General features: G+C 43.0%; 2 protein-coding genes across 3 annotated transcripts in view; both read right to left on the reverse strand.

Annotated features, from left to right (window-relative positions):
• Window positions 1–11418, reverse strand: part of ccdc80 (coiled-coil domain containing 80) — a 32806-nt gene extending 21388 nt beyond the window's left edge. Inside the window, exons 1-5 of one of the 2 annotated variants that reach the window (XM_034693696.1) lie at window positions 9778–11418; window positions 8574–8771; window positions 7108–7625; window positions 3591–3935; window positions 2000–2156 (exon numbers count right to left, since the gene is read on the reverse strand). In XM_034693696.1, coding sequence (XP_034549587.1) covers window positions 2000–2156; window positions 3591–3935; window positions 7108–7625; window positions 8574–8771; window positions 9778–10474 — 1915 coding nt within the window. In that variant the 5' untranslated portion in view covers window positions 10475–11418. The remainder of the gene's footprint in view (window positions 1–1999; window positions 2157–3590; window positions 3936–7107; window positions 7626–8573; window positions 8772–9777) is intronic. The other variant, XM_034693697.1, reaches the window with a different exon arrangement.
• An 11052-nt stretch (window positions 11419–22470) lies between these two features.
• Window positions 22471–24066, reverse strand: part of vwa8 (von Willebrand factor A domain containing 8) — a 24971-nt gene continuing 23375 nt past the window's right edge. Inside the window, exon 13 of the mRNA XM_034694074.1 lies at window positions 22471–22497. Coding sequence (XP_034549965.1) covers window positions 22471–22497 — 27 coding nt within the window. The remainder of the gene's footprint in view (window positions 22498–24066) is intronic.

A 24066-nucleotide genomic window follows, 5' to 3' on the forward strand; every position in this document is an offset into this window, starting at 1 on the left:
TGAAGTCTGCAGAAATCACCTGCTCACAGAGGACACAATGAGAAACTCTCAGAGGACACAATGAGAAACTCTCAGAGGACACAATGACAGCTGTGGGTTTGGCAGACGCAGCATGTACTCTCAGAGTTATACTTGTAGCTGCTGAAAGCGTCTCGTTCTACATCATGTGAGGAAGGTAAAACAAGGTCAGACTCAGGACAGGAGACGTGGCAGGAGACGCTTCTCTGAGCTTCACTCTCTTCATGAGATAAAACTGAAGTCAGAGACGAGTGGGAGAGGAAGTGACAAAGTTTCTGAAACTCTGACAAGGATCTTTAAATCACTGCAGAATAAACAGACTCCTCCATAGTTAGGTTATATACACTAAATAAAGGAAGGAAGGATCCAAAGAAGGAAGGAAGGACTGAAAGATGGAAGGAAGCAAGGAAGGATTGAAAGAGGGAAGGAAGAAGTGAAGGATGGAGAAGAGTAAAGGTGGAAAGGAGAAAGGGATGAAGAAAGGAAGGGGGTAGATAAAAAGGCAGGTTGAATGGAGGATGGTTTGATAGAAGGAAGGAAGAACGGAGCAGTTGACTGATATTAGGAAGGAAGGATGGAAAGAAGGAATGAAGGAGGGATGGGAAGATGGAAAAAAGGAATAAAGGAAGGACAGAAAGAAGGATGGAAGAATGGAAAGAAGGAAAGAAAGAAGTAAGGAAGGATTGGTAGGAGGAAAATATTAAATACGGTTGGGAAGAAGGAATAAAGAAGGGATGGAAGGAAGGATGAAACATTGACATAAGTAAGGAATGAAGGATCAGAAGACGGAAGGAGGGAAGAAAGAAAGGAGGGATTGGTAGGAGGAAGGAAGGATGAAAAGATGACATGAGGGACAGAAGGATGGAAAGAAGGATGGAAGAAGGGGCAGATGGAAGGATGAAAACATTGAAAGATAGAAGGAAGGAAGGAAGGAAGGAAGGAAGGAAGGAAGGAAGGAAGGAAGGAAGGAAGGAAGGAAAGAGGCACTGATAGAAGTAAGGCAGGAAGGATGGAAAGAAGGAAGGATGAAAAGATGACATGAGGCACAGAAGGATGGAAAGAAGGATGGAAGAAGGGGCAGAAGGAAGGATGAAAACATTGAAAGATAGAAGGAAGGGAGAAGAAAGAAAGGGATGATTGGTAGAAGGAAGGAAGGAAGGAAGGAAGGAAGGAAGGAAAAAAGCAATGATAGAAGTAAGGAAGGAAGGATGAAATGATGACATGAGGGACAGAGGGATGGAAAGAAGGATGGAAGAAGGGGCAGATGGAAGGATGAAAACATTGAAAGATAGAAGGAAGGAAGGAAGGAAGGAAGGAAGGAAGGAAGGAAGGAAGGAAGGAAGGAAGGAAGGAAGGAAGGAAGGAAGGAAGGAAGGAAGGAAGGAAGGAAGGAAGGAAGGAAGGAAAGAGGCACTGATAGAAGTAAGGCAGGAAGGATGGAAAGAAGGAAGGATGAAAAGATGACATGAGGCACAAAAGGATGGAAAGAAGGATGGAAGAAGGGGCGGAAGAAAGGATGAAAACATTGAAAGAAGGAAGGAAGAAGAGAAGAAAGAAAGGGATGATTGGTAGAAGGAATAAAAGAGGCACTGATAGAAGTAAGGAAGGATGGAAGGAAAGCAGAAAGGAAGGAATACTTGATAGAGGGAAGGAAGGAAATACAACTCTGACTCTGAGTCTGATGTCTGAACTCCTTGATGCTGCAACATATTTATCCTTTAAAGTCAGATAAATAAAATAATCGTTCCTCAAGTATAAAAGTTACAGAATCTTCAAATTCACAACAAACATGAGAAAAACAAAAACCTGAAATGAGTCAGAGACGGTTCATGACTCAGCGATTACTAACACCCCTGACACAGCAGAACGTGTGCATGTTTAAACCAGATGGAGGTTTGTTTGTGTTCCTCCATGAGTCTGTCAGAGCTGTCAATCATCCCTGTGTGCTTTCACCACATGTGGAGGAGGAGGAGTCGCTCACCCAGCTGGTAGTGGTCGATCTTCATGGTGGAGTTGGTCAGGGAGCCGAAGATGGTGATGATGGAGACTTTCCTGATGGCCATTTCACACACAGACTCCAGGTACTCGTCCCTCTGCTGAGCATACATGCTGTTCTCCTCGCTGGGGGATGTAATCAGCTGCAGGGAGGGAGGGAGAGAGGGGAAAGAGGTGAGAGTGTCAACTTTAGAGAAACCTCACACACACACATTCATGCTCAGGGTGCAGCAGAGGTGGTGTTTACATTAACCTGCAGGCAGAGCATGGGGCATATTTTCACAGCCTGCCCGCAGCACTGCTGTGATAAGAATCTCTGCTGGCTGCAAAACACACACACACAGTCTACACACACACACACACACACACACACACACACACACACACACACACACACACACACACACACACACAGCTGTGCAGCCGGCAGAGATCCACATACTTTACTCTCACTCTTTCTACTCTTCTATCTTTCAATTTGTACTTCCTGCCTTTCATCAACAGGAGTCGTTTTTAAATGTGCTTCATGAAGACATCAGACTTCACTTTGACTTCATGAGACAGAAACAAGAGGAACTGTTAAAGGATTTAATGCACCGCAGGACGGAGGTGGAAGATGAAAGGAAGGATGGAAGGATGGCAGGAAGGGAGGATGGATAGAAGATGGAAAGACAGAAAGAAGGAATGACAGATGGCAGGATAGAAAGAAGGAAGGAAGAAAGAAGGGACGAGGAGGGAAATAAATCAAGGAAGAAAGAGAGGATCCAAGGAAGGAAGAGAGGATCCAAGGAAGGAAGGAAGTAAGTATAAAAAGGCAGGATTGAAGGAAGGGAGGAAGGATTGATAAAACAGGGAGGAGGGAATGAAGAATGGGTTGATAGAAGGAAGGAGGGAATGAAGGATTGATTGATAGATGACAGAAGGAAGGATGAAAAGATGAAATGAAGGAAGGACAGTATATGGAAAGAAGGACAGAAGTAAGGAAGGAAAGAAGGAAGGATGGAAGGAAAGAAAGAAGGACGGAAGAATGGACGAAGGAAAGACAAAGGAAGGAGGGAGGTCGGCAGGAAGGAAGGATGAAAGAAGGAAAGATGGAAGGATGGAAAGAAGGATGGCGGGAAGGACAAAAGGATGGCAGGAGGAAAGGATGAAAGGTCTGATCTTTAATGACTGAGTGGAAACTGAGATCTGTTCATCTCTGATTGGAAATATCCAGGATTATCTCTTTTTTCAAATTCCATTTGGCTTTTATTTTGAAAGGACACCTCACAATGACCTGTGATTGGCCGGAGAGTCTGATCCCTCCCTTGATCACTTCCTGAATTTGGTTTATTCCTTCTCCTGTAGAAAAGTGTTTCTGATTTTATAAATTTGTTGATGAAAGTGTTAAATGTCATTTTGTTTTATAATCATCCCTGAACACTCGTCCTTTAAACTTCTGTTTGCATCGCCACAGTGATTTCTCTAGTCCTGTATCTGATCTCTAGTCCCCCCCCCCCCCTCCTCTGTTGAAGTCTGGATCAGGAGATCTGCCAGACAGCAGAGGTACCGGAGTGTGAGTTATGTCATGCTCTCACCAGCAGCCGTCTCCGGTTCTCAAAGTAGTCCAGGAAGGAGGCCAGAGATCCTTTCGGAGGGGGGGTCGGCTTCTTGGTGGGCTTCGGGTAGTCCTCTTTCTCCGGGTACTTCGACAGCTTCTTTCCGTTTTTCTTTCCCCCGATCTTCCCCGCTTTCCCTCCTCCCCTCCTCTCGGCCTTCTTGGCCGCCTTGTCGCTCTTCTTCTTCTTCTTGTCGTGTTTGTCGTGTTTGCCTTTGACCCTCTTGGTGGGACTGATGGAGTCGGTGAAGGACTCGGTCTCCTCCGGATCGCTGACGGTCGGTTTGCTGGGTTCATACCGGTCCTCGTACTCATTGGACAACACCTGAGCAAACAGACATGTTGTTATTTGAACATTTCATCTTATCTTTATTACTTTGAAGGTTATAAATGTCCCTTTTCACGCATGTTTAAAAAAGCTTCAAACAAAATTCAAAAGAAGGTTGACTCTGTGTTTTGTTGCGTCTCAGTCGCAGAATTTTGCCACATTTTCTGGCGACTGAACTCAACTTGTGAACACAGAAACTCTGCCATTGGGAGCTTATTTGGCAGTTCAAATCATTCAACAGAGTTAGCACTTAATTTAAAATCCTCAAATTTACAGCCAAATAAACTCTATTCTGAGGTGCCAAACTGACGTACATGCCCAAGGAAATATTGGTTAATATTCTTTTTTTTTTGAGTATGAAAATAATTCAGCTCCTTCCAAACACTTTATTAACACCCAATCTGGAAAAGAAGACAAGTATCCTCTTGGACTGGATTACCTAATCCTCCTTCAAATAAAGTTTTAGTTACAGAGACTCGGTCTCAGTCTGTGGGAGTATTCTGTTTCTTTTCATTCGCACCAGAGGCCGCTGGAAAAACAATGATTACATGAATCATTTGGAGTTGAGGGTCTACCTCTGACTCAAGATAAGTCTGCTCCCTACAAACACTCCTCATCAACATGCAACTTGTAGAAGAAGACAGACAGACCGGTGTAATGTAATGCACTTCCAGGTCCACTAGAATCTACTTTAAAAACATCAACACTAGTTTTACTACATACGTAAATGATGGGAGTTGTTGGTCTACCTCTGCCTCAACTTCAAAATAGAAATACACGTCCTTAGTAAAAATTGGTGCTAGCTTTTTTGATGAAGTCTGCTCCAACTGGAGAACTTTGATACCTCTTTATCCTGGATATTGTTTTAGTTATTAAAGGTGACATATCATGCAAAATGGACTTTTTAATGGTTCTTTACCTGAAATATGTGTCCCTGTCTACAAACCCCCTGATAATGAAAAGAATCCATTCTGCCCCTGTTCTGATTTCTCCACCTTTCTGTAAATGTGTGTGAAACCAGCCGTTTCAGACTTCAGTGTTTTTGTTACGTAACAACAATATCCGGTCTGTAACAGGAAGTCAGAGCTCGGAGCTTGTTCAGCCCATAGACTGTATAAAATACAACTCAACCCCTCCTCCGTTTTTCATTCCCTGCACACATGTGTGCTAACAAGGAGCTTAGGAGGGAGGCATGCTAGTTGTAGGCTGTCTTAATAACACAAAGGTCGCTTTGACTCCCCACGTCTGCAGATTTGAAGATCTAGTGGATGATTTTTATTTATCATGGATAAGTGCTAGCGCTAGTTAGCATAGCCACATAGCTACATGTTCATAGCTGTAGCTGTAGCTGTGTACCAAGACACACGTCGACATGCTGACAAATAAAACAACAAGAAACACTAAATCTGTGACCAATCCTTCAGAAAGGTCCTGCTGCCTTTCTGGCAGAGGTCGGTTTTAATCCCCACGTCTGCAGATTTGAAGATCTAGTGGATGATTTTTATTTATCATGGATAAGTGCTAGCGCTAGTTAGCATAGCCACATAGCTACATGTTGGTAGCTGTGTACCAAGACACACGTCTACATACTGATAAATAAAACAACAAGAAACACTAAATCTGTGACCAGTGGTTCAGAAAGGTCCTGCTGCAGGCGCCTCTCCGTCAGGATCAGATTCTGGATCAGATTCAGAGGGTTGAAGTAACGTGATCTCTGAGCAGCCGTGTATATTCAGCCAACATGTAAACATTAGATCAACGTGCTGGAGAGCCGAGGCACATCCACTTCCTGAGGGGGCGTGGTCAGAGAGAAAACAGAGTGTTCTGATGAGGAATGAAGAAGAGGACTTTTCAGGCAGACCAAAATCTGATTTCAAAGTGTTTTTTTGAGCATAAACTTTAAAGACATGTTTTGGGGACCTCTTAGACCAATATATATTGATGAAAAAAGCGTGATATGTCACCTTTAATTGTGTAAACTACCCTCTTCTCATGAGCAGAAACAGCCGTCACAAACTCCAAAACACCCAGAAACAGGAGCTGTTAGTCTACCTCTGCCTCAGCTATTCTGCTTTCATGAGTCCATTCACCATTTACAGGCCACACACTGTGTTTAAATACTGCTTTCTCTTGTCTTTGACCAAGCAGCAACCTCAAACCGATGCGGAAGTGTTAAAAACTGCAGTTCCTCAAGTGTCCACTAGAGGCTGGCTCTGGAAGTAACAGAAACCACATACACACCCATTCAAAGAAGACGATCTTTACAGCAGAAATAAACATGTTTACAGCCTGGTTCAAAAAATGGTTTATGTCTGGATATCTCATTTTCTATCAGGGGAATTATTTCATAACTCAGCAACTTCAAAGATATTAAGATTAAGAGTTTTGCATTATTGGAGGCGTGGCTGACTTGATTGACAGGCGGGAACACTGTAGCTGTTAGCAAGGACGCTCAAAGCCCGCCTCTTTACCTCACACTAGCTGACATGAGCTAGGTTGAGTTCAGCATTTCCAATATGGCACCTACTGACGTTCAACTTCAAAACAGCGCTTCAGGAACAGATGGGAGACCTCATGAATCCTACATCCAATTATTATAGAGTCTATTGTTTGACAACTCGGCCTTCCGATTGAGAGACAACCAACTCTACCACTGAGCCCCAGCCTCTCCTGTGGGGATCCAATGCTTTATTTGTGTAGGGTACAATGACACACACACAAAACCACTAACCGACTCAGACAGTGGTAGACCAGCAACTCCTGTGTAAGGTTAAAATTACTCTCTGGGGGCTTTGAGGAGTGAAGAAATGGTGCAAATAATAAGACTCTCTGATAAAAAGGTCTTCTTCTATTTTTTCAGACACTTCAATAACAGCTTTTAGTGGACAGGCTTGGATTGATGCGTTTGCACCAAAGGATGACCCTGCAGCCGTTACAGCCTGTTAAATGGTTGCTGCTTAAAGTAATGTGCTTGAAAAGGTCCCAAACGTTGGCACCCTTTGGTTTCTTAGATGCAAACTAATGTGAAAATAAGGAATCATTACAAGTATTCAAACTGCCCTTTGAGGAGGATTCAATTCTTCACATGCAGAAGCACATCTTTGTCAAGAATAAACCAAAAAACTCAATCTTTCGGTCAAAGAACACAAGAAAAAGTTCCTCCACTCACCCTCTCTCCCCCGTTCTTCCTCTTAGTCGGTCTGGTCTTGGAAGGTTTATGTGTCACAGGTTCCAGTTTTCGTCCGTACGGGTCTCTGCCGTCCTTGTCCGTGCGGTTGTCTCCAGCAGGAGTTGTCTTCGCCGGGTACCGCTCCCTCTCTCTGCGGTTGTAGTAGTTAGGATCCGGCGTGGTTCTGGGGGCGGGGAGCCACAGGGCGGTGGTCTGGGCTCTGGTGGGTTTCAGAGTGGTCTTCACGGTCGTTGTGGGCCGTTTGGTTGTGGTCCGTCTGATGGTGGTTGTCGCCTTTGTTGTGGTTGTGGCCTTTGTTGTGGTTGCTTTGGTGGTGGTTGGTTTGGGCGTGGTCGTGGTGGCTCTGGTTGTGGTGGTGGGACGGGTTGTGGTTGTCGGGGGTATGGTGGTGGTGGGGGGTGTGGTGGTTTGTCGAGTAGTTGTCGTGGCAGCTGTAGTGGTTGTTGGTTTTCTGAAGAACTTCTTCCCTGGTTTTCTTACTACTGGAGAATCTACTGCTGCAAAGACACACAAGGACAAACATCAGATATCTCCCTCCTACCTTCCAGGTCATTTCACACTCAGAGTTCAGGTTTTACAAATAAACCAACTGAGAATATTCCTCAAAAGTCATGTTTCTGGTAAAGTGCTTCAGCTGTCATTTCTGCAGAGGACTAACACGCCCTGTGATAATCTGTGTATTAAAAGCTCTTGTTTTTGTCACTGACATGCTCAGCTTCTAACATCATCACAGAAAGAATCCCTGCAGAGAGAGACATATTTGTCAAAGAGGGAGATGCATTTAAGACCAGAAACCTTCATTACATTACTCAACAAAACCTTGCTGAACCTGGGAGTTGCTGATCTACCTTTGCATGGAAGCACCTGCAAGGTTAAATATGCTCTACGTCTGATATGCACGATCTGGACAAAGCCTTCTGCTTGTACTATGTGATCCTTTCTGCATGCTTTTTTGGAAGCTTATGGATCTACATTGCAGTACCGTCGGGTATTGTGGGGGCAGTGTTGAGCCAGCAGTCCAAGCAAGACCAGCAACAGAGAAGAATATTTCCCTCAAAAAGTTCCACTTTAGTTCAAAGGTTTAGGAGTTGGTTAGAAACTATAAACATGGTGTTAGCTTGGCTGAAGACAGGGACATGAACGTCAACGGATCATCTGGGCGGTGATCGGACAGGAACTTAAAGTCAGTTGGACAGCAGTGAGGGAGAAGTGGAGGTCTGTGTGAGACCAGAGCCTCCTCTAGTAGATGCATTGTGTAATCTCCATCCCAATATAAAGGATGCTTGGGAGTTTGTGGGTGCAGTGCAGCTTATTCTGCAGCTGCCACTCAAGCTTGAAGCAATCTACAGCAGAGAAATTCAAAAGCGATTCTGCACCTTCTGCTCAAAATATCTTAAAAAGGTAGGCCCTGAGTTAAAACATGCATGATGACTCCTCCCTCTCACCTGTGAGCGTGCCCTCCTCCACCTGGCCCTCCACTCCTGCTGCTCTGCACTTCTGGACGAAGCCTTTCTGTCTCATCTTCTCTATCCTCCTCATGGGCGACTGGTCGATCACCTCGTACATGGCCTCCAACCTCACAGGGTACGGGTACCTCTCCTCCACCTGCAGGGTCTTCTTCAGGAGCACCATCCCAAACTTACCTGCAGGTCAGAAAAACATAGAGTCAGATGAGGGAAAGTCAATCAATCAATCAATCAATCAATCAACCAATCTTTATTTGTATAGCGCCAAATCACAACAAACGTTATCTCAAGACGCTTTTACAAACATAGGAGGTCTAGACCACACTATGTCAAATTATGAACAGAGACCCAACTTCAAGACAGGGTAAGACTCAGTCTGACCCCACCTTAATCCACCATGAGCATTGCACATCTCAGTATCTAGCTAGTTACAGTGGTGAGGAAAAACTTCCTTTTAACAGGCAGAAACCTCAGGCAGAACCAGACTCATGTTAGACAGCCATCATGCCTCGACCGAGTTGGTGAACTACACTTCACACAACCAGTAGCTTCAAGATCTTTTGCAGTGCATTGCTGGGCGCTGGATCACATTCATGTTTGCAAAGTATACTTTTTGCACATTTTCCTTCACTTAGCTCAAGAAAAGTTGCAGAAAATCAACATTTGTTTCCACAAAATTGATCATATTCCTGTTTTTGTGTGTGTGTTGTTTGTCCTAGTGCAGGTTTAGGTCCCAGGTGTTCTGCAGGAAGCTGAACTGTCAGCTCACCTGTGAAGAGTTATCAACCACAGTTTTGCATCTTCATTTTTAAAACCAAACATGAACATTTTTAGAGACTTTAGCTGACTTTATGCAACACTTCCACCTGGATCCTGTAGGTGTCTGAGTGATGAACATTGCATCCTGAAATCAAGGCTCTCATTATTGTTCTTCCTCATGAATAAGGGAGTATTATTCATGGACTGGACACGAGAGAGCATCTTGTGCACTCCTTAAATCTGGTTCTGTAGTTTGAGCCACCCTGGATTTGATTGAGAGCTTTAAAAGTGACTTCCCAACCCTGGTGCTGCCTCATTAAAGCTTAGGTTTCTCCACTATAACAGGACATATCCTCTTAGATTAGATAAAAGATGCTTGAAACACTACTTTCCATCACCACCCCCATCAGGACCCCCTCCTCACCTTTCTCCATCTTGAGGAAGCTCATGAGTCTGGGGATGAGAGCAGTGTCCAGAGGCTCCTCCATCACCTTCCCCTCCGTTGTGATCCTCCTCACCTTGCCCCCCATCTCCCCCTCCTGATGAAACATGACGATCTGGTGCACGTGCCTCTCAGCCAGCTCGCAGTACACATCCGGTTTGAGCAGAGACATCATGAGTCTGTAGTACCCGTCTGAGTCATGAGGTGCAGAGATCACCAGGACGCGGTTCTTCCCCGCGAAACTGGCCAGCAGGTTAGGTGACCCTGCGCTGTTGGGCATCCGGGTCACCCTGGCGCGCGCTCCTGGTGTGCCCTCATCCTGCTGAATGTCATGCTGTCGAGGCAAACCGACATGCCCTGCTGCTCCTCTCCTTGGCACGAGCCCTCCTGCTCTCCTGCCCTGCACAGCCCCTGACCTGAGCTCTGAAGAAGCACCTCCATCAGCTTGCACATCCTCCTCCTCCTCCTCCTTCTTGGCACTGTGCACAGAGATAGCAGACCCGAACCCGGGGCGCAGACGTCCAACAAGGCGCTCCTTGTCTGCTGAACCCAGCTGGACTCGCCCCTGTCTGCTGCGTCTGTGCAGCTGCGTGCGCTGCAGATGAGTCGGTTTGTCTGCCTCTCCAGTCCATGTCAGCAGATATATGAGAGCCAAACTGAGAACCAAAGCCCCCTGCATGGTGTCGAGATGTCAAATAAAGAAGCACTCACTGAGGGGGGTGGGGGGATACAGATCCAGTGGCTGAGCCGAGATCCACGCGCGTCTTTTAGTGCATTTGAGGTTAAAAATCAATGAAATCCAGATGAAGGTGTGCAGAGTGTGCACAGGATATACAGCCAGTGTTTCAGAGCATGTCCTCTGCTGAAGAAATCCACTCCACTGTCTGCTCTTTTTCCACCAGCCACGCGAGGAAGAGCAGAGTTTGTTTGTGCGTAAACAGTTATATCCAAAACTTCATCTCACCAACACTTCCAATAATCCCAGGAGATAAGCAGCAGAGGCTCTCATCTCTGTTAAACTAACATCCAGAACTCTGGAGAATATTTCCTCAAAGCCCTGGAGGAATGAATCAAGTCTTTCGGCGTAAAGTTTGGACCTCTTCACATCTCCAAAATCCTCTCACAGGAACGTCAAAACACTAATCACTTCATTCCTCCCAATTAATCCTCAGGCTTTGTTTATTCCCAAACACTGTGGGGAGATCTCCTGCGCGCAGGAAGGAGGAAAGGAAGGAGGAAGGACGCATAGAATGTAAGAAGTGTTCTCCGTGTGATCCTCGCTGGGACTCTTCGCTGAGTCTGCACAGGGAGAAAAAACGCGGCTGTGCTTCTTCCCAGGTTCTCCTTGGCAGGAATGAGCTCTGGAGGCTTTCCCAGAAATATCCACACAAACCTCCGGACTCTGGCATGGACCTGCCCCGGACTGCTCACTCTGCAACTCCCATTCCACTCAGAGGAGAGCTGTGCACCAAAGTTTCTGTCCTCCTCTCTGCGCTCAGATGGTTTTAAGTTTCACTGAATCACACCTCCAGCTGATGACTTAGAGAGAGGATTTCTCAACATGTGGGAGAAGTTGAAGAGTTTGCCCCCCTGCTGGCCGGATCACCAGGAAGAGAAATGACCATAATCAGATTCAGAGGAAAGTTCCTGCTTTAAAAGCGGACAGAGAAACGCCCCCAGACCCGTCCCTGTCCACCATGAGTCCCCCCTCAGACTGGAGCGGTTCTTTCCCACCCAGAGGGCTGCTCTTGTTTTGGTTCTCAGAAACAGATGACTGAGAGGAAACACTGGGGTATATTTAAACTCAGGGACTGTCCATCTATATAATGTTTAAAGTGAGGAAAAGCAAACATGGAAATTGTTTGAACATGTTTATAACCAAAATGATATATTCACAGTGACTGTCCCTGCTCTTTAAGGGAGCTCTCTCTCCCTTTTGCTCTAAGAAAGTTTCCCAGTAATTAAAGCCTAAGTTAAGAAAAGTAAACCACTGGTTCAGAGCCACATCCACTCTCACTGTGAAGGCTAGAACACTGCTCAGTGTGTGCTGCAGATACAGCAGCAGCAACAACACACAGTCTATGTTTATACCACATTTCTCTATCTACATCACACATTCTGTATTATTTTCATGGCAGGTTAATCACTTATTTTTCAATCTTATTGAGTTTTATTTGGACACAAGCAACTCCTGTGAGAAACTGTGAGAAATGCATCCTTTAACTGGTATTTAAAGGTTTCCTCTCGGTCATCTTTGTCAGGTTTTTTCACACAAAATGAGAGAGACCAGTTTGAATAAGCTGGATGACAAAATTAGACCCTTTGTCTCTCACTGAAGTGACCTTGTAAAGACAGGAATCATTGTTTTTAGAAAGGAGATACTTATAATGAAGCACATTTAACAGAGAAATATTCTTTGAAGCCTTAAAAATAGATATATTTTTCATAAAGCAGAAAACTTGTCTTAACTTTGAAATGAGCTAAAAAAATCTATCTGAGGAAGCTTTCAGCAGAATATCATCACATTGCATCACATCAAGAATCATTCAGACACTTAGAGCTCCTCTGAGGAACTTTTCTTGGTGTTGATTTTGGCGCCCCCTGTGGACAAAGTGATAACAAAGTGGTGTGTAAATCGTGTAAGTCTCAACCGGCTGTCTTTTAACCATCAGATGTATCACTTCACATTAAAAAGGATGCTCCTTGAACGTGACTGAGGTTTTGGTTCTGTGCTGGAAAACAGTGGATTGCTGTCTCTCGGTGGGGAGCGAGTCTTTGCCCCAAGTGAGGGAGTTTAAGTAACTCAGGGTCTTGTTTGTGGTGAAGAAGGACCAGAGCTGGAAGGCACAGCTTCCAATTTACCAGTCCAACCCTCACCTGTGGTCATGAGCTGTGGGTCCTAACTGAGATCGCAGATACAAGCGGATGAAATGAGTGTCCTCTGAAGGGTGTCTGGGCTCAGCCTTAGAGAGAGGGTCAGGAGCTCAGACATCCGGAGGGAGCTTGGAGTAGAGCCTCTGCTCCTTTGCATTGAAAGGAGTCAGCTGAGGTGGTTCAGGCATCTGATAAGGACGCATCCCGGACGCCTCCCTTTAGAGGTGTTCCGGGCACGTCCAAATGGGAGAAGGCCCCGGGAAAGACCCAGAACTTGGTGGAGGGATTATACATCCCGACTGGTCTGGGATCGCCTCTGGATTCCCCAGGAGGAGCTGGAAAGTGTTGCTGGGGAGAGGGATGTCTGAGTCGATCTGCTTGGACTGCTGCCTCTGCAACCCGACCCCAGATAAGCAGAGGTAAATGGATGGATGGATGGACCGTGCATTAATTGTCTCATCTGACACCGACCACCTCTTCCAGGGGATCTTTGCTTGCTTGTTTTATTTCACATCAAAATGCAATCACTGTGTTCTGACCCGGACCAAGGAGGGAAACACCCCCTGTTACTGAAAACCATCTCCAAACAATCCAGGTGTGAAAGCACCTTAAATCATGACTGACCCTCTGCTTATCAAACGCCACAAAATGCATGGATGAATAATCAGATTAAGAAGCGGTTAAATGTGCAGAAACAGGATGTCTCACTTTTGCCCTCATATGTTAAATCACATGTACACACCATGTAGAGTATGTAACTTACAGAGCAGCATGTGTTGCTTTGTTTCCTCCCCTAAAAGCTGCTAGAGTCGTCTGTCAGCGGCGAGATGCAACACTACATTTAAAGCATCTGGAAACAGTTTTTAGATTAACTAGCCGCTGGTTAGTGAGGCTAAAAATAAAGCAAATGAAAAGTCTCCAAACATTCCTTCAGATTTCAGTCTCAGCTGCCTGCACTCAAAAGATATACTGTAAGTCCCTGAACGGGGTTAAAGAGGATGTCAGCTGTTTGTTTGCACCGTTATACAAGAAGCACACTCAGATACAGACTATCATGCATGTTCCATCAGACAGAGGATCTACAGTTAAAGATCTTTCTTTGGATGACGAGAGCATCAGAAGTGGCCCTGAGCCTCCTGAGTTCCTCCTGATGTCAGCAGATAAAAACAGCTGCAGGAAAGAGAACGATAACTCATGGGATTCCAACATATTTGGGTTAAAGTCACAGAAACAGAAGTCAGAAAGACTTTTACGTGTCCACTTTTGGAACACAGCAACATGCGTCCTATTTTAGAGTCCGTGCATCATTATATTTGTCTCTGTAATTACATCCTCACTGCAGTCCTCCTCAAACTACACAGACCGTTCACGTCAGGCCAGTGCAAATCATTCCCAGGTCTGCCAGCTGAAACATATACTTTACTTCCATCCGGATTGTTCTTTATTACAGACTTTATAACATGCAGACAAACCGTAAAGTCAGATAAACGGAGGTCCAAAGGCTGCGTCCCAGATGAATGAGCGGAGGATGAAACATGTGCAGCATGTGGAGTTCACATGTGCAGCTGAGGCAAGCATCCAACATCAAGCAGATCTGATATATGATGAGTGTTGGTTCACTTTACTGGAGTTTAGGACACGCTTTCTTCTGATCTGGGCCTTCTTTATGATCGAAAGAAGTCTGCTTCTTATTGAAACTTTCACTGAACATATTCAAACTGAGGTTAGAGAATAAAAGAAGTGCATGAAAGAAGTGGAGGCAGATTAAAACCTGTAATCCTGATGACAGGCAGCAGGGGGCGACTCTATGAGATGATTGCATAGAAGTCTATTTGAAAACGGACCTTCTTCTTAAAGGGTTTATTCTCTCAGGAAGAGGGAGACTCAGAATGGGGGTTAGATCTTATTTGACCCGAGCTGATCTCAGCTAGACATCGGACTTCCACCAGATCCACTATGGTTCAGCTCCTCATGTGACCGAGGTTTCCCCACAGTAATCCCTGAATCAAGGATTCTCCTCCTCCTCCTCTCCTCATCCATGTTGTCTTTCTGGTCCTCTGAAAACCTCTGACCTGTTGACTCCAGGCCTGGCTCCGCTCATCATGACTTTGGTTTGTTGTTGTAGTTAAGTGAAATACGATCTGGTGATAACACAGAGTGTTTTATTCTGAAAATTAACCGGATGTTTTCATTTTGTTTTGGTGAAACCTGACTTCCTGTCCCGCTCCATCTGCTCTGTTGAGATTGATGCGTCGTGCTCCGGCATCCGGCACAAATAGAAGTCTTGTGTATCTGATCCGGAGGACTCCGACCTGCCGGATCAGAGACGCAGCCGGAACGCAACGGAGCGGATCCAGTGGAAGTTAACACATTGACTAGAATAGAAACCTGTCAGATCTGGCGCTGTGTCAGATCGGAGACGGACCGGACACGGATCTGTCCTCTCATACATGAATCCTCACTCCTGGTGATAAAAACCAAGATGGCGATGGACAAAACGCCAATGTGGAGGCTTAAACCAATGGGTGGCACCAATGGAGGTTACCTCAACTTCATTTATTCAACAGTTTTAAAGTGAAAAACTAAAACATATATAAAGAAACATCAAATAATGGCAAGACAACTTGAGGAAAATCTTGTACAATAAACAAGATATAATCTCTCCTTTAGACTGAAGTGGAGCGACACCTGTGAGCTGGTTCAGGCAGAAAACTGGAGCTGCACTGATTCCACATTGCCGTGCATCATCCTCACAATCACCTGACAATTGATCCTCCTGATGAGGCGGCCTCTGCTTTGCCAATGCCACTGCTACCCCAGCATCCACCTCCAACTACAGGTGCCATGGCGGTTAGGTTGCCTGCAACAATTCCCATAAGACAAACCTCTTACCTTGGGCGCCAAAATCAAAAGTTCCCCATGATACCTTTAAGTTTAATCTACCTTAGCTTGTAAAGCTGCAGTTTTAAGACATCCATTGGCAAAATGTATTACCTTTCTTACCATGCAAGTCATTTAAATCCTTGAATGGTATGATGTACTTCAGCACTATGCAGAAGTTATGTTTTGTATGTATTGGTTGGGCTCAGTTCAGGAAAATGTCGAATTTTGCCCTTCCTGCTCCACCCTCCTCCTGTTTGAATTCACAAACTCTGACATCCCTCACAGCTGAACCCATCTGTGTCTCACATGTTCTGTTCAAAGCTTTCATGGTGAGAATAAAACATCTGAAACTTCACAGTTCTTTCTAAGACTGAGAGCTCCACATGTAAAAACGTCTCTTTATGTGGGGATGAATGGTGGACTGCTTCATTCCTAATTTCTACATCAGTGGGCGATGCCACATCCTGGAGGTTAATCCCGCCTTTTTAAACCCTTAATGTGAATATTCCTTCATTTAGAGAAGCTAACAGACACGTGATTATCTCAGGAAACACCCTTTCTGTAATTCTGAGGTTGAAGTAAAGTGTGTCGTGTCAGATCTCTGCTGAAATCCGAGACCCTGTTGTGTCTCGCTCCTCGTGACATCCTGACCCTAATGAAGTTCTGTTGACGCAGCGCATCCAGTCTAGAGCTGCATTCATAAACACAGTGACCCCTGACCTCTGGCCTTGCCCCTTGACCCCTGAACTCTTCTTCTGTTTCATCGGCTCTCTGACGGGTCAGTGAGAGGGTCGCCTTTCACGTGTTACAAGCAAACATGTTTTCGTGAGATAAACATGTGGATAACCTTTACAAACTCATGAGGAGGGAGATAGGCTTTTACATTACCCAGAAGTCTCAACAGGAAGAAGCTCGTCTTCACAACAAAGCTGATCTTTTTATCAAATCTGAACGTACTGTGAAAGATGACACCAAGGTTCCTTTCTTTTCATTTACGCTCAAAAAACGTATCTCCATCCATGAATTCACATCTCTGAGACAGCTCAACAAGGCTTTCATGGAGTCCTTTGTTTTTAAAGACAGATACATTTGTAAATCATCTAAAAAACAGTGGAAAGAGATACCATGTTTTTTTAAAGATGGACCCCAGTGGAAGCAGAAATAAAGAAAACAGTACAGGCCCCAAAATAGAGCCTTGAGGGACCCCACAAACTAAAGGGGGCTCCGTTGAAGAGTGTTAAGGTGGACAGAGAAGGTCCTCTCTGACAAATACAAGTGGAACCATTTCAGGACATTATTACACCAAGCGTATCATATTTGATACATCAGTTTTTGAGACCTCTACATCATCAGTGTGATATATTCTTTCTGAAAAACCCTGATGTATACAATCAGATACATGCAGTGCACGGATAATCCACCAGGTGTGAGTGATTCATGCACCAGAAGGACGTCACTGGAGACATCCAAAATGTCAGCTGTGGATCAGAGACCCACTCCAGGTTTTTCGGGGTTATTTTCACCAAGTTTGAAAAAGTTTGGATGAAAAGAACTTTCAAATTGTTCCTGAATCTTCAAGAGGAATAGTTACTGGATTGATGCAATTTAAAACGTATTAATATTTCATGACTTAATTTATAGTCAAACGTGTTGAAAATGTGTGTATTAAAATTGATGCAGCAGGTATATAAGGACGGTAACACTTTACAATAAGGGTCCCTTAATTAGCGTTAGTTAATGCATTATTAAGCATTAATTAACAGTTTAATAATAGTTTAATAGTCATTATAATGTATTACCTAACATTAACTAACACATTAGTTAATGCATTAATAAGCAGTTAATTAATTTCCACTGCTCAAAGTTAATTAATACATTATTAAGCATTAATAAAAATTACAAAACTTAATTAGTTAACCATTAGTGAATGCTGTCTGGACCCTTATTGTAAAGTGTAACACATGTATCCCTTAGGTAACACATACGCTGAAGCACAATAAGTTGAAATGTAGTTGAAGCAACACATATAAAGAATTTAGAGCTTACAGCACTGCAACTGACCACAGTACAACACATTAGAAAAACGTGCTGCAAAGTCCACAACACAAAACATTAGAAAAAAACATTGTCTTTTTGCATGTGTTTTCTTAAGTTGCAGTGCTGTGAGCTCTCAGGGCCACCGTACTTCTCTGTGCCAGTTGAGATGTTATCTGTGATTATCTGTTTTATTCTAAATAAAATGTGTTGAATTCTTTATATGTGTTGCTTCAACTACATTTCAACTCATTTTGCTTCAGCGTATGTGTTACCTAAGAGATACATGTGTTACACTTTACAATAAGGGTCCAAAAAGCATTCACTAATGGTTAATTAAGGTTAAGTAATGCTTATGAGGCAGTTTAGCATTTATAATGTGTTACTTAAGTGATGCATGTGTTACACTTTACAATAAGGGTCCAGAAAGCATTCACTAATGGTTAACTAATTAAGTTTTGTAATTTTTATTAATGCTTAATAATGTATTAATTAACTCTGAGCAGTGGAAATTAATTAACTGCTTATTAATGCATTAACTAATGTGTTAGTTAATGTTAGGTAATACATTATAATGACTATTAAACTATTATTAAACTGTTAATTAATGCTTAATAATGCATTAACTAACGCTAATTAAGGGACCCTTATTGTAAAGTGTTACCGTCCTTATATACCTGCTGCATCAATTTTAATACACACATTTTCAACACGTTTGACTATAAATTAAGTCATGAAATATGAATAAGTTTTAAATTGCATCAATCCAGTAACTATTCCTCTTGAAGATTCAGGAACAATTTGAAAGTTTGTTTCATCCAAGTCCAGCAACATACAGTCTTTATTATTTAAGAACATGTGTACATGACATAATTAGGTATATTTAGAGTAGACTTTGAGATATTTATAATGTATATTGTATTTTTATATATGCAACCTGCTGTATCATGATGATTGATGACTGGTTGAATGTTGCCATGGCTCCCTAGTAAATAATTATATTTTGCTCATTGATTTCAACTAAAAACTGAACAATTCAGAGAAGAAATAAACAATAAATACTTTTTTTTTTGCTGTATAGCAGATACAAAATAGGTATGACGTTGTCATGCAATATGGGAAAAATAGTTTCTAGGTTTGAAATTACTTACTGGGAAAAAATTTGAAGGAAACTCAAAGTATAATAGGCTTAACTTTTTGTTTTTTTATGTTTTAGTTTGTGTAAAAAATAAGAAACTTTGAGCAAAACATTTGCAACAAAATGCCTGATGTATCAAATATGATACAAATGAAAACTCAGATATGAGAATTGGTATTTCATTTATTTTTCTTTTATTTGTCAGAAGGTCCAATAAACACCCCATTTTGAAAGAATTAGAATTTTCTGGCAATTATTTGATGGTTCAGGCTTTACAAGGTTAATGCCTACACAAAGCTCGAGGTGTGATAGAAGAATCTGGTGATCACTCTTAACCTAACCAAGTAGGCGGTTTGAAAGTGAGGAAACAGACCTTTAAACAGCCACCAAGAACCTTCCTATAATGGATAAAGGGTGCCTTAAAACAGCCTCTTATAGATACTGGAAAAAAGAAAACAATACTAAATCAACATGCTAACGTCAGGGATCAAGAAGTGTCGCTTCATAAGTATCTGCTGTGTTCTTCACACGGTCTCCAAACGTGCACAGCAGACTCCTCTCATGTACCCGCCCGCAGAGGTTTGGCTTTGAGGCTCATGAAAGAGATGTGGTTTGGAAATAAAAGGGTTGTGTTTATATGAGACAGAAATAACCTAATGATTCTCACATGTCATCATTCAGCAGAGCTCAGCAGGAACACAGTTTGACTCGTGAACACAGTGGAGCAAATCCGGGTCAGACGCTGACTCCAGAGGGCGAGGCCGCGTTTCCATTTCTCCCTCATCTGTTGTCTCGTGGTGTTATTCTCTGTCACGGCTCCTCTCACCCTCCCTCCATTGTTCTCTTCAGGGTTGTGTCCTCTGTTTTAATATGCACTACTTGTTTTTTCTACTTCAGCAGACCATGACTTCACATGTGGAAACACAGAGCAGCTGTGAAACTATGTGAGTGTATATGAATGTGTGAGTGTTGTGGGCTCCTGGGCGTGGAGCTTAATCCCAACCATAAGTGTTTTCCTGAGAGCGGAGACCCCGTCCACTCCAGTCGTGAACACCTTGTGCAAACAGAACAGAATGAAAACACACAGGAGAGTAAAGGGCTGATTTATTGTACTTCTTTTACATTTGAACACCTGATGATGAACAGAACAGGGATAAAGAGAGACAGAGCTTCAAGCCAGGAGAAATACCTGACTATAAATGCTGCATATCAGGTCAAATAGCAACAACAGAGATTGCAGATTATGCCTTTAAGCTTTTATATAAGGAATACCAAGCATGTTAGGTCCCATAGCTAAATCAAAGTTAGCCTGGTCATCAGATTGAACTGCAGCTGGTTCATAACCCAGGTGTCAAATACTTGGGCCTTTACTGTCTGTTTGTTTGGTTTGTTTTGGGACCCGTAGGCTTTCACCAGCTATCAACGACCATATTTGCATCTGGGAACGATTGTCAACTTCTCAGTAATTCAGCTACAGCCAGCATTTAGGGGTAAATACCTTCGAAACAAGACTCTTTTCTCCGTGCACTGCATTGTTTACAGTCCATTTATCAACTTGAGAAGTTGCAATGATGCTACAAAGGCCTCATTTCTTAGCTCATTGCATCAGCCAGTTCATCTGATTCTGCTGAGTCTCAGTTTCACTGTAAACAGTTCCACAGAGGCTTCTCTCTGGCTTCCTTCAGTGGTATGAACCTGAAACAGGAACTGATGTTCTTGTGATGTTCTTGTAATTAACGGGTCTTCAGTTTGCTGAAATAACAACATCATGATGCAGATTAGTCCAAAGTCCAAAGTCAAGCTTTGTCAGGTCTGTCCTCAAGAGGAGAAGAAAACTACGTCTACAATGTTTGTTTGTTGAATGGAGGTCTATGAAAGAGGATTAGAGACACTGATGTTTCTTTAGATCTGACCTTCTTCACGGAGTGTTCCATTTGTTCTCAGAATTCTGACATCATCAAAGACAGATTCTGACATCATCAAAGACAGAATTCTGACATCATCAAAGACAGATTCTGACATCATCAAAGACAGAATTCTGACATCATCAAAGACAGAATTCTGACATCATCAAAGACAGAACTCTGACATCATCAAAGACAGATTCTGACATCATCAAAGAAAGATTCTGACATCATCAAAGACAGAGTTCTGACATCATCAAAGACAGAATTCTGACATCATCAAAGACAGAATTCTGACATCATCAAAGACAGAATTCTGACATCATCAAAGACAGATTCTGACATCATCAAAGACAGATTCTGACATCATCAAAGAAAGATTCTGACATCATCAAAGACAGAGTTCTGACATCATCAAAGACAGAATTCTGACATCATCAAAGACAGAATTCTGACATCATCAAAGACAGAATTCTGACATCATCAAAGACAGAACTCTGACATCATCAAAGACAGATTCTGACATCATCAAAGACAGAATTCTGACATCATCAAAGACAGAATTCTGACATCATCAAAGACAGAATTCTGACATCATCAAAGACAGATTCTGACATCATCAAAGACAGAATTCTGACATCATCAAAGACAGAGTTCTGACATCATCAAAGACAGATTCTGACATCATCAAAGACAGATTCTGACATCATCAAAGACAGATTCTGACATCATCAAAGACAGATTCTGACATCATCAAAGACAGATTCTGACATCATCAAAGACAGAATTCTGACATCATCAAAGACAGAATTCTATTCTGTCTTTGATGTCAGAATTCTAGAACACCTGCTGTTGCTCTCCATACAGACTGTTTCTCCTGCTGACACCTGATTGGTGGATCCTACTCAGACTACAGACAGAGACCAGAACCCTTCTCAGACTCAAACCCAGATCCTGAGATCCAGATTCAACATGTCTCTGAATCAGAATCTGTAATTACAGGTTAGTTGTATCTGAAGGTAAAAAGCTTTGTCAGGTCTGTCCTCAAGAGGAGAAGAAAACTACGTCTACAATGTTTGTTTGTTGAATGGAGGTGGGATCCATCATTTCTGATGCTGCGTTCAGGGAAGTCAGGAAATCTGAACTCTGATTGTCTTTAGTGACACAGCATCAAGCAGATTTGTAACTCAGTGTAAATGTTTGATGTAGAACAGATTGTTAGCTGCTCTTCATGCAGAGATCTGTTTATAGAGAGAAAGAAATCCTCCTCATTACACTGGATTGTGTTCCTCCTGCTTTTGCTCTCCATACAGACTGTTTGGCACCAAAGGCTTCTGACGCCTGTTTGGTCGATGTATGTATCTTATGTGGAATTGTGCCAATACTGTGTTAGGTACCATTGAGTCTTTGGTTTTCTAAGAAGCACACGTCATGTTTTAACATTTTCAGGCCACCAGACAACTATTTAAATGGTCATCTTTGCAAAAATTTAATTTCTAAATTGTATGCGTGGGATTTAAACATTTTACAGCACGTACAAATAATCTATGCAGCAAAGAAAAGGATATTTCTTTCACCTTTCTCCATCCTGAAAAGTCTTTGTTTACATCCACCAACACGGACACAGCCTCTCCATTGATGCACGTGAATAGATTCTTCAGTAAAGTTTGCTCAGCTAAGTAGCCTCTAAGTGAGTTAACCCGCTGATGCCTTCAGGTGTGTATTAGGATGATTATGTTCACGTGTAAACCAGACTTGCACCGATGACCTCGAAGCCATGACTCGATTTCCCCGAGTGCCGCACGATGAAGCCGAGGCCATTCATCATGCAAAGAGAGCCTTTCATAGGGGGTAGACCTCATAGAGGGCCTGTGGTGGGAGAGGACAGACCATGACTCAATCCCCACACGGGGCTGCACCGACCACGGCTTCCCAGCTAATGACCTGAACATGTGTCGGGTCCTTCTTGTTCTCTCTGTGGAGCTGTTAGAGAAATGACTTGTTTCAGGGTGAACCTGAGACTCATCCAAGAGAAATGTTCTGTATGAAGAGAATGGTTACAGCCTGGAAGAAGAGAGATTACTCACTGCTGTCATGGTGGTTCTTAGTCTTTAAGAATGTAGGAACATAAATCGATGATCGTAAAGCCCTCTGAGGGAAATCTGTGCTTAGAGAATTTTGGTTTTAATACTTAATTTGACTTAATGTATCTGTTTCCTCTCAGCGTTTTCAGATTCATAAAAACTGATGCCCTAGGTAGAGTCTTTTCTGGAAGCTGTCCTGTTTCAACAGCACATTAAGTCAGGTGATATGGTGTTAGGAATGTGAATGTTAAACTGGGGTTGCTCTCAGGTGTGGTGTGGCTCAGAATTTCCAGTCAGACTGGGATACCTTTGTTTGATTATTGTGTAAAGTAATGATAAGGAGCTCCAGGAATATTGTGAAACCTCAGATACACGAGGAACAGTGCAGACTTCATCCTTAGCAGATCCTAGGAATGCTGGAGGAGAGCTTACTCATAAAGTGGACATGTGTTTTGTGGTCTTGGTGAAGGCCTACGATTGTGCCCTTTGGGAAGTCCTGCTGTTGTGTAGCAGAGATGAGTAGGGATGTTCTGAGGCAACTAATTTCCTCCTCAGTTAAACAGAAATTTAAATTCTGACTAACAGACTTGTCTAAAGGTAAGACAACACTCAAAAATGATTATAACTTATTCAACACAGCTCAACACGGGATCACAGAGTCTTCTGTCAAACTGGTTTGCAGAGTGTGGCTAACACTAGCAGAGCTAGCACCACCAGCCTTGGGTCCTCCCTGCACAATGGGTTAAAAATGTCACACTCCGTCTCCATCTTCAAGAAAAAGCTAAAATTGCAACTTCTGGCAATGTATGATTAATGTACTGATCATATCAAAGCACACACTAATCTATGTATGTAGCCACAACATTGGGATTGTCTGTTGTGTGTTTGTTGTCTGGCAGTATGTTGTTGTTGTATCTTGTCTGTTACCACTTTATTTGTGGGAAAATGGGCCCCCTATTAAAAGCTTAAAATAGCTTCACCCCTTTCCACACATCCAACCATTGTGCAAATGTTTACTGAATATATATATATGTACGTTTGTGATGATGTGTGTGACTAAACTAAACTAAACATGTTAACGTCCACATGCTCTTGCTCAGGTTAAATGGTTATATGCCAGTTTCTTGCGCTACATGATAGCGTCTGTCACCGTCTGCCATTAACCAGAGCTATAGCCTCGGCTAATGGCAGGTGTCTGCACTACGGCTCATGATCGGCATTTAGGGGCTACAATAATCTAAAATTGTAATAATTGGTTTAACTGGCGAGTAATTCTGGTGCCAAGTAACAATGGTGATGATGTTGAAACAATGAGTTGACTAAATGAGCACATCCCTGGTGATATTTGGTATTC

Source organism: Notolabrus celidotus, chromosome 10 (assembly GCF_009762535.1).
Source record: "Notolabrus celidotus isolate fNotCel1 chromosome 10, fNotCel1.pri, whole genome shotgun sequence".
Taxonomy (NCBI): domain Eukaryota; kingdom Metazoa; phylum Chordata; class Actinopteri; order Labriformes; family Labridae; genus Notolabrus; species Notolabrus celidotus.